Source organism: Macaca nemestrina, chromosome 18 (assembly GCF_043159975.1).
Source record: "Macaca nemestrina isolate mMacNem1 chromosome 18, mMacNem.hap1, whole genome shotgun sequence".
Lineage (NCBI taxonomy): Eukaryota > Metazoa > Chordata > Mammalia > Primates > Cercopithecidae > Macaca > Macaca nemestrina.
In genome coordinates this window covers 73,791,391-73,811,350 of record NC_092142.1, presented here as the reverse complement: position 1 = coordinate 73,811,350, position 19,960 = coordinate 73,791,391, and the positions used below count along the sequence as shown (strand labels likewise).

The window sequence follows — 19,960 nt, the reverse complement described above, 5'->3', positions numbered from 1 at the left end:
TGAGCCACCGCGCCCAGCCAGGATGTGTATATTCTTTAGCCTTATCAAAAAATGTAAAGTTGTTTTCCAAAGTGGTTGAAATTTTATACTCCCAGCAGCAATGCTTGAAGAGTTCCCGTTGGTCTGTATCCTCACCAACACTTGGTATTATCCGACTTTACATTTCTTATCTTCTCATCAGATGTTTATTCAGAGTCTACTGTATGTTAGGCACGATAAATAAAGCAGTAAACAAAACAGAATTTCTTGCCCACATCAAACTCTTGTTCTTATATTGTACTGATTTTTCACGTATCTGGTAAATGGCCTGTCATTTTTTAGTTTAATTTGTATTTCCCTGATTACTGATGAAGGTGAATTTTTATTTTATTTTATTTTAAGACACAGTCTTGCTCTGTCACCCAGGCTGGAGTACAAGTGATTCTTCCGCGTCAGCCTCCCAAGTAGCTGGGATTACAGGCGCATACCACCATGCCCGGCTAATTTTTTGTATTTTTAGTAGAGATGGACTTTGAGCATGTTGGCCAGGCTGGTCTCAAAACTCCTGACTTGAAGTGATCCACCTGTCTCTTCTCCCAAAGTGCTGGGATTGCAGGCGTGAGTCACTGTGCCCAAGGGAATATTTTTTATATGTATAATTGGCAATTTTTTTTTTCTTTGAGACAGAGTATTACTGTGTCCCCCAGCCTGGAGTGCAGTGGCACGATCTCGGCTCACTGCAACCTCTGCCTCTCAGGTTCAAGCATTTCTCATGTCTCAGCCTGTGAAGTAGCTGGGATTACAGGCACATGCCACCACATCCAGACAATTTGTGTTTCTTCTATGAAATACCTGTTTATGTCTTGTGCCCTTTTAAAAATATCATTGTCTCTTTTTTTTTTTTTTTTTTTTTTTACCTTGAGACGGAGTCTCGCTCTGTGGCCCAGGCTGGAGTGCAGTTGCGCGATCTCGGCTCACTGCAAGCTCTGCCTCCTGGGTTCACGCCATTCTCCTGCCTCAGCCTCCCGAGTAGCTGGGACTACAGGTGCCCGCCCCCACGCCCGGCTAATTTTTTTTTTTGTGTTTTTAGTAGAGACGGGGTTTCACCATGTTAGTCAGGATGGTCTGGATCTCCTGACCTGGTGATCCGCCCGCCTTGGCCTCCCAGAGTGCTGGGATTACAGGTGTGAGCCACCGCGCCTAGCTGCATTGTTTCTTTCTTTTTTTTTTTTTTTTTGAGATGGAGTCTCGCTCTGTCGCCCAGGCTGGAGTGCAGTGGCCAGATCTCAGCTCACTGCAAGCTCCGCCTCCCGGGTTCGGGCCATTCTCCTGACTCAGCCTCCCGAGTAGCTGGGACTACAGGCGCCCGCTGCCTCGCCCGGCTAGATTTTTTTGTATTTTTTAGTAGAGACGGGGTTTCACCATGTTAGCCAGGATGGTCTCGATCTCCTGACTTTGTGATCCGCCCGTCTCGGCCTCCCAAAGTGCTGGGATTATAGGCTTGGGCCACTGCGCCCGGCCTGTTTCTTTCTTATAGATTAACAAGAGTGTAAACATTTTTCTGGATTCTTGTTCTGTATGGTTATATGTGTTGTAAATCCGTTCTCCGAGGTCGTAGCTTGCCTTTTCATTCTTTTTATGGTATTTAAAAATTTTTTTAAATTTAAATTCTTTTCTTTTTTGAGATGCGGTCTCGCTGTTACTTGTGGCTGGAGTGCCTATTCACAGGCACAGTCATAGTACAGTGCCTCCTTGAACTCCTGGTCTCAAATGATCCTGCTTCAGCCTCCCAAGTAACTGGGTCTATATATGTGAGCTACCGCTCCCAGCTATGTGCTGTCTTTTGATGAACAGAACTTTACTTTTAATGCAGTTAAATTTATGGATTGTACTTTTTCAGTGTTGTTGTTGTTGTTTTTGTTTTGAGACAGGGTCTCACACTGTTGCCCAGGCTGGAGTGCCATGATCTTGAATCACTGCAACCTCTGCCTCCTGGGCTCAAGTGATCCTCCTGCCTTAGCCTCTTAAGTAGTTGGGACTACAGGCACACACCACCACACTGGGCTAATGTTTGTATTTTTTGTAGAGACAAGGTTTTGCCACATTGGCCAGGCTGGTCTCGAAATCCTGGGCTCAAATGATCCACCCAGCATGGCCTCCCAAATTCTTTTTCAGTCTTCTTAAGAAAAATGTTTGGGCCGGGCTTGGTGGCTCACATCTGTTATCCCAGCACTTTGGGAGGCCGAGGTGGGCAGATCATGAGGTCAGAAGATCGAGACCATCCTGGCTAACACTCTCTACTAAAAATACAAAAAATTAGCCAGGTGTGGTGGTGGGCACATGTAGTTGCAGCTACTCGGGAGGCTGAGGCAGGAGAATTGCTTGAACCCAAAAGGCGGAGGTTCAGTGAGCTGAGATTGTGCCATTGCACTCCAGCCTGAGTGATGGGGTGAGGCTACGTCTCAAAAGAAAAAAAAGAAAAGAAAAAAAGAAAAACGTTCATATCCTAGGTTCATAAAGATAGTCCCCAGTATTTTGTGTTACCTTGAAATTGAAAATGAATCATCTCAGCAGAAAGTATACTTTTCTGCTGACCTAATAATGGTTGGTGATTTATTAGTCTCAGTATTACAACAGCTTTTCCACAAGCATAAAGATTGAGGACTGGGTTTTACTCTAATAAAAACTAAAATAAAAAAACACAGCTCAAGAAATTCTTTGGCTAGGAGCAAAATTATAAATAATTAATAATCCGTATGTTTTTCTGGAGCAATCCAACTTTGGTTCCTGCTTTTCTAGTTTCATACAATGTTCATTTTGAAAAACTATAGAGATGGAGGGGCAGAGTAGGACTTTCTGGTGTGACTATTAATATGTATACTTTGAATTGTTTTTTCTTTATTAAAAAATTTATATATATGTATTTTAAAATCGAGATGGGGTCTCACTGTGTTACCCAGGCTGGTCTCAAACTCCTGAGCTTAAGTGATCCTCCCACCTCAGCCTCCCAAAGTGCTGTGATCACAGGCGTGAGCCACTGCACCGTGCCTATTTTTTTTTTCTAGAAAACTTAATATCAAGATGTGGTGATGAATGGGAGGAGAGAATAGCAAAGAGATTAAGGATTTGATGCCAGACTGTGTTAAGATTTAGGTTATGCCACCTGTCTTCCATGTGATCTTGGGCAAGTTACTTCCTTTCTAAGCTTCAGTTTTTGTTTTACATTTTTTTTTTCTTTTTTTACTTTTATTTTTTTTTGAGACGGAGTTTCACTCTTGTTGCCCAGGCTGGAGTGCAGTGGCATGATCTCAGCTCAGTGCAACCTCTGCCTCCCGGGTTCTAGCAGTTCTCCTGCCTCAGCCTCCCAGGTAACTGGGATTACGCCCGCCACCACATCTGGCTAATTTTTTGTATTTTTAGTACAGACGGGGTTTCACCATGTCGGCTAGGCTAGTCTTGAACTCCTGACCTCAGGTGATCCACCCTCCTCGACCTCCCAAAGTGCTGGAATTACAGGCGTGAGCCACTGCGCCCAGCCCTGTGTTTTTATTTTTTATTTTTGTTTTTTTTTTTTTAGTCAGAGTCTTGCTCCATCTCCTAGGCTGGAGTGCAGTGGTACGATCATGGCTCGCTGCATCCTCCACCTCCCGGGTTCAAGCAATTCTGAGTAGCTGGGATTACAGGTGGGTGCTGCCACGCCTGGCTAATTTTTGTATTTTTAGTAAAGACGGGGTATCACCATGTTGGCCAGGCTGGTCTTGAACTCCTAACCTCAGGTGATCCACCCACCTTGGCGTCCCAAAGTGCTGGGATTACAGGTGTGAGACTCAGCGCCTGACTGAGTTTCTTTGTTCATAAAACAAGGATAATAGTGCCTCCTTGTGTTGGGGGTTCCCCAGGGCACGCCAGGCTCAGTGACTTGCAAGGAGGATTCACGGTCGTATTTGCAGTTATGACATATTACAGCAGAAGGACACAATGCAGAATCAAAGGGAAAAGGCAAATGGCATGAGGTGAGAAGGAAACCAGGCCGAAGCTTCCCAGAGTCCGCTCACTGTAGAGGCACACAGGATATGCTTAATTCCTCCCGCATGTAACTGGAACAATGTGTGAGAGACGTTCTGTACCAAGGAAGTTCACTAGGGACTCAGTACCCACAGTTTCTATTTGGGGCTGGTCATGTTGGCACCCTCTGCCTTAACCGGTACCAAAATTCCAGACCTTCCGAAGGAAAGCAGGCACTCAGTGTAAACCACATCGTTTGTACATGCAGTTGAGGCACAGGGAGCCTCTTACCAGTTAAGGAGCAGTGGAACGCTCCCAAAATCCAAGTTCTAGATACCAGCCAAGAGCCACCCTTGCAAGCAGGCCTTGCAAGGGTAGTAGCCTCAGGCCTGCTGTGCCAACTCTTTTCTGCACACTACCTTGTGGACTGGCTGTGAGGATTAAATGACAGTATCAGTGTGGAGCACCTAGCATAGTGGTCAGTATATGTTAAGTGGTTGATAAATGTGAATTACTATCATTATTAAATCAGAAAACTGGCCTAAGGAAGCAAGACGCTTGGCTTGACAGAATAGCCCTCTCACCTGCCCTGTCATTTTGCAGATGAGGAGCGTGAGCCCCAGAAAGATTAGGTGATGTACCTAGTAGTACCTAGTGCTTGCCATTTTAGTTTGTGGGAAAGTGAGAATGTTCCCATTTAATTAAATTTCATTAGTCAATTAATTTTTTTCTTTTTTTTTGAGACGGAGTCTTGCTTTTGTCCCAGTTGGAGTGCAGTGGCACGATCTCGGCTCACTGCAAGCTCCACCTCCTGGGTTTAAGCAATTCTCCTGCCTCAGCCTCCTCAGTAGCTGGGATTACAGGCATGCACCACCACGCCTGGCTAATTTTTTGTGTTTTTAGTGGAAATGGGGTTTCTCCATGTTGGTCAGGCTCGTCTCCAACTCCTGAGCTCAGATTCAGGTGATCCGCCTACCTCAGCCTCCCAAAGTGCTGGGATTTACAGGTGTGAGCCACGGTGCCCGGCCAATATCTAATTTAAATAGAAATTGGATCTTATCCTCTGAAAGGGTCAGACCCTTTTAATAATCAATTGTTTTTAGTTTGTAGCTTTAGTCTGTAAAACCCTTTTTTTTTTTTTTTGAGACAAAGTCTTGCTCTGTCACCCAGACAGGAATGCAGTGGCTCCATCTCGGCTCACTGCAAGCTCCATCTCCCAGGTTCAAGTGAATCTTGTGCCTCAGCCTCCTGCGTAGTTGGGTTTACAGGTGTGTGCCACCACAGCTGGCTAATTTTTGTATTTTTAGTAGCCATGTTGGCCAGGCTGGTCTCAAACTCCTGACCTCAAGTGATCTACCTGTCTCGGCCTCCCAAAGTGCTGGGATTACAGGCGTGAACCACCACGCCCGGCCTAGATGTGAGTTTTAATCGAGTTCTCTCTGCAAAGCCCATGTACATCCTTCCTGCTGCACTAGGCTGTCTCCATTTTATGTCTAGAGGAAGGGCAGAATTTTTCTTCTTTTTGATAAATTGTGGTCTCTTGCTTTGGGTTGCTGAAAGCAAATGCTTCAGAACACAGCTGCCTTTGGAAGTTGGCTCACCAAGAAATTTTTTAAACAAGGACAGCAGCAATTTGTGTATGTAGTCTAATAGAGTCTCATGGGATTGGTTTCCTTCATTAGCCATCAGTTAGCTTGACTTTTCCAAATTGTTAATTTTATTTTCTCCAAGAGAATAAGTATCAAATATCACCATCAATTTTCGTTTCATAAAGGGCATGTAATTCCTAAAGTGTTAAGCGTGCCAAAAGTCACCATCCTTCTTGCAGTTGTAGGAACAAAGGCTCCTAAGAAGAACTTCATTCTCTTCTGTATAAAGATGCCTGTTTTGATAGAGAGCAGTCCTGGATAATAAGTTTGTTTTCCTACAGTTGAAGAGGACTTTTCAGTATGGAAAAGCAAGAGTTTGGCTGTGTATGGTGGCACATGCCCATAACCCCAGCCATTTGGGAGGCTGAGGCCGAGGCAGGAAGATTGCTTGAGCCCAGGAGTTCAACACCAGCCTGGGCAACATAGTGACTCCCCATCTCTACACAAAATTGTGAAATTAGCCAGGTGCAGTGGTGTGCACCTGTAGTCCTAGTTACTTGGGAGGCTGAGGCAGGGGAATCACTTGAGCCCAGAGGTTTGGGGTTACAGTGAGTGCCACTGCACCCCAGCCTGGGTGACAGAGTAAGACTCTCTTTGAGAGAGAGGCTGGGCCCGGTGGCTCACACCTGTAATCCCTGCACTTTGGGAGGCCCAGGCAGGTGGATCACTTGAGGTCAGGAGTTCAAGACCAGCCTGGCCAACATGGTGAAACCCCACCTCTACTAAAAATACAAAAAACATTAGCCAGGCATGGTGGCAGGTGCCTGTAATCCCAGCTACTCAGGAGGCTGAGGCAGGAGAACTGCTTGAACGCAGGAGGTGGAGGTTGTAGTGAGCCAAGATCGCAGCACTGCACTCCAGCCTGGGCGACAGAGCAAAGCTCCATCTCAGAAAAATAAAAGAGAAAGAGAAAAAAGAAAAAGGAAGGAAGGAAGGCAGGAAGGAAGAAAGGAAAGGACAGGAAAGGAAAGGAGGAAGGAAGGAAGAGTGATGAAAATTTTATAGTATGAAGTGTATGGGTAAGGTACACAAGTCTTTTTTTTTCTCTTTTTTTGGGACCCCTGTCAGAAACTAAATTTTGTTCATCACATTATTCTAATAGAATGTCTCACACGGCAGGCAGTGAGCTATTGAAGTTCATTATCCTAGGAGGTATTAACGAAACAAATGAACTTTAAAACTTCAGATAAACTCATGGGTGATAAATTATTAAGGGGAATCATCAAGAGAAACTACCAAAAATATTCTCAGAGACGTCAAGGAACACCTTGGCACATTGTGAGCTGGAAGGACCCTGATTTTGACCTGGTTCTGACCTACCATCTTTTTTTTGGCTTTTTTTTTCAGACAGGGTCTTGCTTTGTCATTCAGCCAGGAGTGCAGTGGTGTGAACATGGCTCACTGCAGCCTTACCCTCTTGGGCTTAAGCGATCCTTCCCCCTCAGCCCCCCAAGTAGCTGGGACTACAAGTGAGCGACACCCTTCCTGGCTAATGTTGTTGTTGTTTGTTTTTTTTTTTTGAGACAGAGTCTCGCTCTGTCACCCAGGCTTGAGTACAGTGGCATAATCTCTGCTCACTGCATGCTCCACCTCCTGGGTTCACGCTGTTCTCCTGTCTCAGTCTCCCAAGTAGCTGGGACTACAGGCGCCCGCCACCACGCCTGGCTAATTTTTGTATTTTTAGTAGAGACGGGGTTTCACTTTGTTAGCCAGGATGGTCTCGATCTCCTGACCTCGTGATCTGCCCGCCTCGGCCTCCCAAAGTGCTAGGATTACAGGTGTGAGCCACCGCGCCCAGCCTTATTTTTTTTTAAGTGATGTGGTTTCACTATGTTGTCCAGGCTGGTCTCGAACTCCTGGGCTCCAAGCGATCCTCCTGGCTTGGCTTCCCAAAGTCCTGGGATTATAGGTGTGTACCACAACGCCCAGTCGCAACCATCTTTCATACTACAGATTTTTACAGAGCACCTCTGTGTGCAAAGCACCTTGCTGGGTGCTCTGGGAGAAATGAAACAGACTGTGCTCAGCAGGGGCTCATCAGCTAGTAGGAGAAGAAAAATGTGTATGGCAATAACTAAACACAAAGAAGTTTTGGCAAGTTCTGTGACAGAGGGGCAGAGAAAGTGCTTTTGTTTTGTTTTTTTTTTTTTTTTTTGAGACGGAGTCTCACGCTGTTGCCCAGGCTGGAGTGCAGTGGCGCGATCTCGGCTCACTGCAAGCTCCGCCTCCTGGGTTCCCGCCATTCTCCTGCCTCAGCCTCCTGAGTAGCTGGGACTACAGGCGCCCGCCACCGCGCCCGGCTATTTTTTTGTATTTTTAGTAGAGACGGGGTTTCACTGTGGTCTCGATCTCCTGACCTTGTGATCCGCCCGCCTCGGCCTCCCAAAGTGCTGGGATTACAGGCTTGAGCCACCGCGCCCAGCCTGAGAAAGTGCTTTTGGAAAAGGTGGAACCTTCTTAGAGGTCCCTGGGAGAGCTTCTTAGAGGAGGTATATCTTGGGACTTAGAAGATAATAGAATTAAGTGAAATGACAAATCTGTAGGTATCACATTGCCTGCCTTTTAGTTATACTACAAGTCTGTGGTAACTCAAACAGCGTGGTACTGCTATAAAACTAGACATATAGATCAATGGAACAGAATAAAGAACACAGAAATAAAGCTACATGCCTACAACCACCTGATCTTTGACAAAGTCGACAAAAATTAACAATGGGGAAAGGAGTTCTAGACCAGCCTGGGCAACATGGTGAAATCCTATCTCTACCAAAAATACAAAAAACTAACTGGGTGTGGCATGCACTGGTGGTCCCAGCTATTTGGGAGGCTGAGGTGAGAGGATCACTTGAACCCAGGAGGCGGAGGTTGCAGTGAGCTGAGACTGAGCCATTGCACTCCAGCCTGGGCAAAAAATTGAGACCCTGTCTCAAGCAAACCCCCCAAAACCCCACAAAAATTAGTTGGGGATGGTGCTGTGCACTCGGGAAGTATCATTTGAATCCGGGAGCTTGAGGCTGCAGTGAGCTGAGATCATGCCGTTGTACTCCAGCTTGTGTGACAGAGTCTCACGTATACACACAAAAGTTTATTGCAAATTGGCAATTTGTGTGTCTTTATTTGGTACAAAATTATGGTATGATTTATGAATATAATGTAGGGTAACCAGGCAAATTAACATATTTAGGAGCAACTACTTTTAAACATTTTGATATGCTTTCTTCAGTGTTTTTCTTTCTTTTTTTTTTTTTTGAGACCAACTCTCACTCTGTCTCCCAGGCTGGAGTGCAGTGGTATGAATTCAGCTCACTGTAACCTCTGCCTCCTGCGTTCATGGGATTCTTCTGCCTCTGCCTCCCGAGTAGCTAAGATTACAGGTATGTCACCACACCCAGCTAATTTTTGTATTTTTAGTAGAGACAAGGTTTCACCATGTTGGCCAGGCTGGTGTTGAACTGACCTCAAGTGATCCACCTGCCTCGGCCTCCTAAAGTGCTGGGATTACAGGTGTGAGCCACCATGCCTGGCCTCTTATAGTGTTTTTCTTAAACATATATGTATAGGACCAGGCGTGGTGGTGCACGCCTGTAATCACAGCACTTTGGGAGGCCGAGGCGGCGATCACCTTAGGTCAGGAGTTCGAGACCAGCCTGGGAAACATGGTGAAACCCTGTCTCTACTAAAAATACAAAATGAACCGGGTGTGGTGTCACATGCCTGTAATCGCAGCTACTTGGGAGGCTGAGGCAGGAGAATCTCTTGAACCCGGGAGGTGGAGGTTGCAGTGAGCTGAGATAACGCCGTTGCCCTCTAGCCTGGGCAACAAGAGCGAAACTCCGTCTCAAAAAACAAACAAACAAAAAAACAGGCCGGGTGCAGTGACTCATGCCTGTAATCCCAGTACTTTGGGAGGCTGAGGCGGGTGGATCACGAAGTCAGGAGATCGAGACCATCCTGGCTAATACGGTGAAACCCCGTCTCTACTAAAAATACGAAAAATTAGCCAGGCATGGTGGTGGGCACATGTAGTCCCAGCTACTCGGGAGGCTGAAGCAGGAAAATGGTGTGAACCCAGGAGGCGGAGGTTGCAGTGAGCCAAGATCGTGCCACTGCACTCCAGCCTGGATGACAGAGCAAGACTCCATGTCAAAAAACAAAACAAACAATATATATATATAAAATATATATATATTATATAGGATATATGAGAGTAATGTATGAGATATATATATTATATATATATTTATAAGTAGCCAATTTAAATTTTAGTCTGTAAGAGGATATAAAATGCCACTTTACATCTCTAACCTGTCTTTAATCTGCAGCAGGCACCTTTCTTCAGACTGCTGGGAAATTCTATCTCCGTCGTTGCAGGGCTTCCCCTCCTCACTTGCAGTGGATCATACAAAAATCCCACAGTCCTGTGGTTCTTGACCGATGTCTAGAATTCCCCACCTGGTGTGCTGAGGGTGGAGAGGAATTGGATTGCAGACTCCTTTCCCCCACAAAGCACTAACTTTCTCTGGTGAGGTCGTTTTCACTTCCCCGTCTCAGTGTTCCCTTTCTCCATGCCTTCTTTGGGACAGCTTAGTGTAACCTTCCTCAGTGTGCTTCTGCAAACATGGTGGTAACCTGTTTTTTCTAGGGTAGTGGTAGGGAAAATCACGTAGGTGGTGCTGTGGTGGTGTTTTTTCTTTTTTTAAATAACTTCCCCTGATATGGATGAGTTATGATACTTTATTTGCCTTTTTTGTTTTGTTTTGTTTTTTTGAGACAGAGTCTTGCTCTGTCAGCCAGGCTGTAGTGCAGTGGCAAGATCTCAGCTCACTGATGCAGCCTCCACCTCCTAGGTTCAAGCAATCCTCCTACCTCAGCCTCCCGAGCAGCTGGGACTACAGGTGCATGCCCCATCACGCCTGGCTAATTTTTGTATATTTGGTAGAAATGGATTTTCGCCACGTTGGCCAGGCTGGTCTCGAACTCCTGACTTCAGGTGGTCCACCTGCCTCGGCCTCCCAAAGTGCTGGGATTACAGGTGTGAGCCACTGCGCCCGGCCCAGATTTAGCATCTTAAAACAACGTCCATTTATTAGCTCACAGTTCTGTAGGTCAGAAGTCCAGGCACTCTCAGCTCCTACATGCTCTCTCAGGTCCTTGCCGTGTCCTTCTGTCTTTGCATCCAGCAATGAAAATCTTCATGTTGAATCTCTCACCCTTTTAATCTCTCACTTCCTGTCTCTGACATCTAGATGTAGATTTAAAGGGCTGATGAGACTCAGTCTCTCAATCTCCCCGTCCTCTAACTTTTCATCATCCCAAATAGGAGCTCTGTACCCATTAAACAGTAACTCCCCATTCTCTACTTCCCCTAGACCTTGGCAACCTCCATTCTACTTTTTGTTTCTATGAATTCATCTGCTTTAGGTGGAGTCATATAATATTTGTCCTTTTGCATCTGGAATACTCCACTTAGCATGTTTCCAAGCTTCATCCATGTTATAGCATGTATCAGAATTTCCTTCCCTTTTAAGGCTAAATAATATTCCATTATATGTCTATACCACGTTTTGTTTATCTGTTCCTCTACTGGTGGATATTTGGGTTGTTTGAGGTCTTTCTATCTTTTTTTTTTTTTTTTGAGTCCGAGCCTTGCTTTATTGCAGAAGCTGGAGTGCAATGGCACGTCTCGGCTCACTGCAACCTCCGTCTCCCGGGGTCAAGCGATTCTCCTGCCTCAGCCTCCTGAGTAGCTGGGATTACAGGTGCCTGCCACCATGCCCGGCTAATGTTTGTATTTTTTAGTAGAGATGAGACTTCACCATGTTGGCCAGGCTGGTCTCGAACTCCTGACCTCAAGTGATTCACCGGCCTCGGCCTCCCAAAGTGCCAGGATTACAGGCATGAGCCACCGCGCCCTGCTGAGTTCTATCTTAAGGTCAACTGATTGGGAGGTTAGGGGTAAGGAGGGTAGGAGATAGAAAGGGAAGTTTTAAGATATCCCAGATGCTATAGCCACTGCACTTGCCACTGTACTCCAGCCTGAGTGACAGTCCCTTCCCAATAGTAGCTAGATTAAAATTCCTTCTCAATAGTAGCTAGATTTGTGTTCAGTGAGTGTTGAATAGCAGGGAAAAGGTGTGTATATACCAAGGGCCTGGAATCTTGGGGGCTATCTGTTAGGATTCTGCCTACCACAGACTCCCCAGAAAGATTACTGAGATCTTGTTAGAGGAACAGTCTTGCCCTCCTCCTTGTTGTCTCCTTACTGTCTGTAAATTGCACAGAGGAATCCTGGAAACGGCATCTCATTTCACTGCCTGCCTTTCCTTCTGGGCTTCTCTCTGCTTCTGACTCTGGTGCACTGAAGGATGCATATTAATCACGTTGCAACGTCTGGTGAGAGTACTCCGGCTTCTTGTCCCCAGTATTACCTATGATGTTTCTTGAGGGTGAACGACTTGAGAAACCCACTAAATAAGGCCAGCGAGGGTGAGGGAAAGAATGTGCTTACCATTTGTGATTTGTGATTGTGGCAGAATGTATTAAATGGATTCTTCGTTGATATTCTCTTGGAGGGAACTTAGAGCGTTTAATAACCAAACAGTGGCACAAACTGTTTCATGATATTGACATGAGAAAGCAGCAGGATTTGAACTTGTCCAAAGAAATTCAGGGCAATAACTGCCAGGATTAAAATAAGCCTTGTGCTCAGCCTGAATGCACATCTTTGGACTCAGTGCAGTCTCTTGGGAGTTAGACATCGGATCCTGAAACTATGTGATAGTGCTCCCTGGGAATTGGGAGACCCGGGAAATAGAAACCAGTTAAATGCACTAGAAATTTCAGAGCGAATGTGACCTGGGCATGTCAGTATCAAGCATCTTACCTTGGATTCAGCAGGGATGATGTTTGAATATTGCCAGCTGCCGTATGGCTTGAGGAGAAGTCCATGCCCTTTGGAAAGTCATGGATGTCTTGGGTGTGTGTGGGATGGGGGTGTCCAGGTTAGATTTCACTTGGAAGAGGCTTTTTGTGCATAGTAGCTGCTGTTTTCTCCGAGCTAATCAGCCTCCCCATGGACTCCAGGACTTCTGTCTCTTCCATTTATTTATGTTTATTTTTCGAGACGGAGTCTCACTCTGTCACCCAGGCTGGAGTGCAGTGGCTCGATCTTGACTCACTGCATCCTCCACCTCCCGGGTTCAAGCGATGCTCCTGCCTTGTCCTCCCAAGTAGCTGGTATTGCAGGTGTCCACCATAACACCTGGCTAATTTTTGTATTTTTAGTAGACAGGATTTCACTATGTTGGCCAAGCTGGTCTTGAACTCCTGACCTCAGGTGATCTGCCTGCCTTGGCCTCCCAAAGTGGTGGGATTACAGGTGTGAGCCACCCCGCCCAGTCTGTCTCTTCAATTTAGAAGGTACCAGCTTGGTTACGTATAGTCTTGATGTGGGGGTAACAGATAACAACTGCCCTATTGTCAAAAATGAATGTGTACTTGGGAGGCTGAGATGGGAGGATCACTTGAGACCAGGAGTTCAAGTCCAGCCTGGGCAACATAGCAGGACCCTGTCTCTACAAAAAATAAAGTGAATGTGAAATTTGGTTGCGAATTAGAAGTAGGTGGGTAAAAGCATCCACTGTAGAGAACTAATAATACTTGTGAGCTGGGGACTTCTTGGGAGATAGGAAGAGCCACAGAGACCTCTGCCTTATATCCCTGGCTGGGTTTGCTGGCAGCACTGACTGTGTTCTCTCTCTCAGGCAACTGCGATGTCTGTGGACTGTCTTGGGCAGCATGCAGTGCTTTCTGGGTAAGTGAGCTTGCTGAGTTTGTCTGCCATGATTTCTAGAAACGAATTGCAAATCAGGGAGTTTCTGGGAGCTTGGAAGCTATTCTTCTATTTAGGATTATGATCATAGGGTTTAGTTCTGATGTCCTGTTTGCTTCAGGGCTACTTGGAGGGATTATTCGCAGTTTATTTTACTCTCTGCCCTAATAGGTAAGCAATAAAACACCTTTGAAGTTTTAGTGACTGGTAGCTTGAACTTGAAATTGCAATTTTCTGTTTACTACAAGACTCAAGGATGTTTGCTACTATATACCTGAAGGATGTAATCTATTATGGTCAAGCAGGTGGTTCCTAGGATTGAAGGATTCTGAGTTCCAGTTTGACGGTGCCACTAACTATGAGCCCCTGGACATTTATTCAGTTTGGCTTAACTGGACTTTGGTTTTCTCATGAAGGAATTTGATTTCATCATGAAGGAATCGAATGACATAGTTTCTGTAGCGTCTTCTGGCTCAAAATTTTTAAGACTCTGGCAATTAAGGGCCATCTCTGTTTTTGCTAATAACCCTAATATTGTACTATTGGGGTAAAATGTAATAATTAAGCCAGGCGTCGCCTGTAGTCCCAGCTACTTGTGAAGCTGAGGTGGGAGGATCACTTGAGCCAAAGAGTTCAAGACCAGCCGGGTCAACATAGCAAGACACCATCTCAAAAAAAAATTTTTTTTTTTTTGAGACAGGGTTTTGCTCATGTCGCCCAGGCTGGAGTGCAATGGCGCGATCTCGGCTCCCTCTGCCTCCGGTGTTCAAGTGATTCTCCTGCCTCAACCTCCCAGGTAGCTGGGATTACAGGTGCGTGCCACCATGCCCGGCTCATTTTTTGTATTTTTAGCAGAGACAGGTTTCACCATGTTGGCTGGGCTGACCTCGAACTCCTGACCTCAGGTGATCCACCTGCCTTGGCCTCCCAAAGTGCCTCCTAAAGTGCTGGGGATTACAGGCATGAGCCACAGCACCTGGTGAAAAATTTTTTTTTGATGGCCACGGTCCCCTTTCCCTTTCGTGTTGCTCTCGATTACAGTCCTTACCTCTAGGATCCACTGTGTTTTCATTAATGTAGTTGTTTATGAACTCCTTTACAAATCAATGAAAATGTTTTCTTTTCTATCAGCTTCATTACTTTATTTTGAAATTGTGTTTTAATTTACCTTTTTAAAAAACCACACAACATAGTAAACATTTAAAAAGTTCAGAAGGATATACAATGAAAAGTAAATTTCCTTCCTACCTCCGACCACCTCCCCAGAGAAAATTATTGATACCATTTTTTTGTGTGTCATACTGGGTGCCTAGATAAGGGAAAATTGGTATCTCTTTTCTGCCTGCAGCTCCCTACTCTTTTTTTTTTTCTTGAGATGGTGTTTCGCCCTTGTTGCCCAGGCTGGAGTGCAGTGGCACGATCTTGGCTCACTGCAACCTCCGCCTTCCAGTTTCAAGTGATTCTCCTGCCTCAGCCTCCCAAGTACCTGGGATTACAAGGCACCCACCACCACGCCCAGCTAATTTTTGTATTTTTAGTAGAGATGGAGTTTCACCATGCTGGCCAGGCTGATCTTGAACTCCTGATCTAGGGATCCGCCCGCCTCGTTCTCTCAAAGTGCTGGGATTACAGGCGTGAGCCACCGTGCCTGGCACACATTCTTACTATTTTTCAACATGATCTCGAAGGTTTCTATTTAATTTTCTTGTCTTTTTTTCTGTTTTTAGAGATGGGGGTCTTGCTTTGTTGCCCAGGCTGGTCTTGAACTGCTGGACTCAAGCAATCCTCTCACCTTGGCCTCATTTCGTATTTTCTCTCTCTCTCTCTCCTCCCTCTCTCTCTCTCTCTCTCTCTCTCACCTTTTCTCTCTTACTTTCTTTTTCGCTTTCTTTCTTTTGAGACAGGGTCTCACTCCGTCGCCCAGGCTGGAGTGCAGTTGCTCATGTGATCTTGGCTCACTGCAGCCTCGACATCCCAGACTCAAGCACTACACCTGCCTCTGCCTTGGCCTTTTGAAGTATTTTCTTTTTTAAAAAAATTTAATTTAATTTTAAGTTCCAGGATACATGTACAGGATGTGCAGGTTTGTTCCGTAGGTAAACGTGTGCTATGGTGGTTTGCTGCACCTGTCAACCCATCACCTAGGTATTAAGCCCCACATGCAGTAGCTATTTATCCTGATGCTCTCCCTCCCCGCCGGCCCCCAACAAGTCCCATTGTGCATTGTTTCCCTCCCTGTGTCCATGTGTTCTCACTGTTCAGCTCACACTTATAAGTGAGAACATGTGGTATTTGGTTTTCTGTTCTTGTGTTAGTTTGCTAAGGATAATGGCTTCCAGCTCCATCTATGTCCCTGCAAAGGACATGATCTCATTCCTTTTTATGGGTACATAGTACTCCATGATGCATATGTACCACATTTTCTTTATCCAGTCTATCACTGGTGGGCATTTGGGTTGATTCCATGTCTTTGCTATTGTGAATAGTGCTTCACTGAACATATGCATGCATGTATCTTTATTTTTATTTGTATTTTTTTTTGGAGATGGAGTCTCACTCTGTCACCCAGGCTGGAGTGCAGTGGCATGATGTCGGCTCACTACAACTTCTGCCTCCCGGGTTCAAGCAATTCTCCTGCCTCAACCTCCTGAGTAGCTGGGACTACAGGCGCACGCTGCCACGCCTGGCTAATTTTTTGTATTTTAGTAGAAACGGGGTTTTACCGTGTTGCCCAGGCTGGTCTTGAACTCCTGAACTCAGGCAGTCCACCCTCCTCGGCCTCCCAAAGTGCTAGGAGTGAGCCACCACGCCCCGCCATATCTTTGTAATAGAATGATTTAGATTCCTCTGGGTACATACCCAATAATGGGATTGCTGGATCAAATGGTATTTCTTCCTCTAGGTCTTTCAGGAATCTCTCACCACTCCTATTCAACATAGTATTGAAAGTTCTGGCCAGGGCAATCAGGCAAGAGAAAGAAATAATGAATATTCAAATAGGAAGAGAGAGATTAAAAAAAGAAAAAATAAATAGAAAAAGAGGAAGTCAAACTGTCCCTGTTTGCAGATGACATGATCCTGTATCTAGGAAACCCCATTGTCTCAGCCCCAAAGTTTCTTAAGTTGATAAGCAACTTTAGCAGAATTTCAGGATACAAAATCAGTGTGCAAAAATCACAAGCATTCCTATACAACAACAATAGGCAAGCAGAGAGCCAAATCATGAATGAACTCCCATTCACAATTGTTACAAAGAGAATAAAATACCTAGGAATACAGCTAACAAGGGAAGTGAAGGACCTCTTCAAGGAGAACTGTAAACCACTGTACAACGAAATCAGAGAGGACAGAAACAAATAGAAAAACATTCCATGCTCATGGATAGGAATAATCAATATCATGAAAATGGCCATACCTCCCAAAGTAATTTACAGATTCAGTGCTGTTTCCATTAAACTACCATTGACATTCTTCACAGAATTAGAAAAAAGTATAAAATTCATATGGAAGCCAAAAAGAGCTTGTATAGCCAAGAAAATCCTAAACAAAAAGCTGGAGGTATCACATTACCTGACTTCAAACTATCCTACAAGCCTGCAGTAACTAAAACATCACGGTACTGGTACAAAACAGACACATAGATCAATGGAACAGAATAAAGATATAAGAAATAAGACTGTGCATCTACAACCATCTGATCTTTGATCAACCTGACAAAAACAATCAATGGGGAAAAGATTCCCTATTTAACAAGTGGTGCTGGAAGAACTGGCTAGTCATATGCAGAAAATGGAAACTGGACCCCTTCCTTACACCTTATAAAAAAATGAACTCAAGATGGATTAAAGACTTAAATGTAAAATCCAAAACTATAAAAACCCTAGAAGAAAATCTAGGCAGTACCATTGAAGACATAGGCACGGGCAAAGATTTTATGACAAAAACACAAAAAGCAATCGCCAACAAAAGCAAAAATTGACAAATGGGATCTAATTAAACTAAAGAGCTTCCCCATAGCAAAAGAAACTATCATCAGAGTGGACAGCCTACAGAATGGGAGAAAATTCTTGCAACCTATCCATCTGACAAAGGTCTAATATCCAGAATCTGCAAGGAACTTAAACAAATGTACAAGAAAAAAAAAACATTAAAAAGTGGGCAAAGGACATGAACAGACACCTCTCAAAAGAAGACATTTATGCAGCCAACAAACATATGAAAAAAAGCTTATCATTACTGATCATTAGAGAAATGCAAATCAAAACCACAATGAGATACCATCTCTCACCAAAGTGTCAATTATTAAAAAGTCAAGAAACAACAGATGCTGGCAAGGCTGTGGAGAAATAGGAATGCTTTTACACTGTTGGTGGGAATGTAAGCTAGTTCAACCATTGTGGAAGACATTGTGAAAGACAGGTGATTCTTGAAAGACCTAGAACTTTCATTTTCTTATATTGGGTTTCTTTTTGTTGTTGTTTTGAGACAAGGTTTCACTCTGTTGCCTAGGCTGGAATGCAAATCAAGGCTCACTGCAGTCTCGACTTCCAGGGCTCAAGTGATCCTTCCACCTCAGCCTCTGAACTGCTGGGACTGCCGGCATGTACCACTATACCTGCCTGGCTAATTTTTTTTTTTTTTTTCGTAGAGACAGGATCTCCCTGTGTTGCCCAGGCTGATCTTGAGCTCCTGCGCTCAAGTGATCCTCCTGCCTTGGCCTCCCAAAGTGCTGGGATTATAGACGTGAGCCATGCACCTGACCTTTTCTTATGTTGAATTTCACAGTATGTGTAGTAAATTGTATAAAGTGTGGTAAACTTAAGTAAATAGCTAAAATTTACAAATATATACACTCATGTAATCACCATTCTGATTAAGATACAGATTTTTTTTTTTTTTAGCACCGTGAAAGGCCCTTCAAATCTGGAAATCTGAATCTTTTAGTTTAGAGAAATTTTTCTGTATTATGTCTTTGATCATTTTCTGCCTTTTGTGAGGGAGTCTTGCTCTGTCACCGAGGTTGGAGTGCAGTGATGAAAACTTGGTTCACTGCAACCACCTCTGCCTCCCGGGTTCAAGCGATTCTCATGCCTCAGCCTCCCAAGTAGCTGGGATTACAGGTGAGTGCCACCACACCCAGCTAATTTTTGTAGTTTTAGTAGAGACAGGGTTTTGCCACGTTGGCCAGGCTGATCTCAAACTCCTGACCTCGGGTGATCTACCCACCTCAGTCTCCCAAAGTGCTGTGAATCACTGTGCCTGACCTCATTTTCTCTTCTCATTCTTTCTTGTTGGAATTCCTACTAGTAGTCAGTGTTGGATATCTTGTATGACTTTTCTTCTGGCCTTGTTGTCAGTTTTGCATTCTGGGAGTTTTAAACTTTAGCTTCTTTCTTTTTTTTTTTTTTTTTTTTTTTGAGACGGAGTCTCACGCTGTTGCCCAGGCTGGAGTGCAGTGGCGCGATCTCGGCTCACTGCAAGCTCCGCCTCCTGGGTTCACGCCATTCTCCTGCCTCAGCTTCCTGAGTAGCTAGGACTACAGGCGCCCGCCACCGCGCCCGGCTAATTTTTTGTATTTTTAGTAGAGACGGGGTTTCACTGTGGTCTCGATCTCCTGACCTTGTGATCCGCCCGCCTCGGCCTCCCAAAGTGCTGGGATTACAGGCTTGAGCCACCGCGCCCGGCCTTTCTTTTTTTTAGATGGAGTTTTGCTCCGCTGCCCAGGCTGGAGTGCAGTGGCGCGATGTCAGCTCACTGCAACTTCCGCCTCCTGGGTTCAAGCAATTCTGCTGCCTCAGCCTCCCAAGTAACTGGGGTTACAGGCGCACGCTGCCATGCCCAGCTAACTTTTTTGTATTTTAGTGAGACGGGGTTTCACCGTTTTGCCCAGGCTGGTCTCAAAGCCCTGAGCTCAGGCAATCCACCTGCCTCAGCCTCCCAAAGTGCTAGGATTACAGGCGTGAGCCACGGCGCCCAGCCTAAACTTTAGCTTCTAACACTACTTTCAGATTTAAAAAAAAATTTCAACTATTTTAATTTTCAAAAAATTTCAACTATTGTTTTAATATTTATTATTATTTATATTATCTCTTAACTCTTGGAGAATAGTGTTTCCAAGATTTTTTCTCTTCTGCATTTATCGCTGTTTCCTTTGAATGCCTTCTTTTCTTCTTCCTTTCTCTCTCTTTTTTTCTTTTTTTTGTTATTGTTGTTATTTTGGAGGGCAGTGGGGAGGCAAGGGAGGAGTTTTTTCCTTCCTTTTCTTTTTCTGTTTTGTCACCTAGGCTGGAGCGCAGTGGCGCAATCATGGCTCACTGCAGCCTTGAATTGCCGGGCAAGCAATCCTCCCGTCTCAGCCTTCTCCGTAACTGAGACTACAGGCACATGTCACCACTCCTGGCTGATTTTATTTTATTTTATTTTAATTTTTTTTTTTAATGCAGAGAGGGTCTTGCCAGGTTGCCCAGGCTGGTCTTAACTCCGGGCCTCAAGCGAT

General features: G+C 44.9%; 1 protein-coding gene across 7 annotated transcripts in view; it reads left to right on the top strand.

Annotated features, from left to right (window-relative positions):
* LOC105491538 (WD repeat domain 59) overlaps positions 1-19,960 on the top strand; it is a 116,411-nt gene that overhangs the window by 9,755 nt on the left and 86,696 nt on the right. For all 7 annotated transcript variants that reach the window (XM_071084955.1, XM_071084951.1, XM_071084953.1 and 4 more), the window contains exon 2: positions 13,397-13,446. In XM_071084955.1, the coding sequence (XP_070941056.1) occupies positions 13,397-13,446 (50 nt within the window). The remainder of the gene's footprint in view (positions 1-13,396; positions 13,447-19,960) is intronic.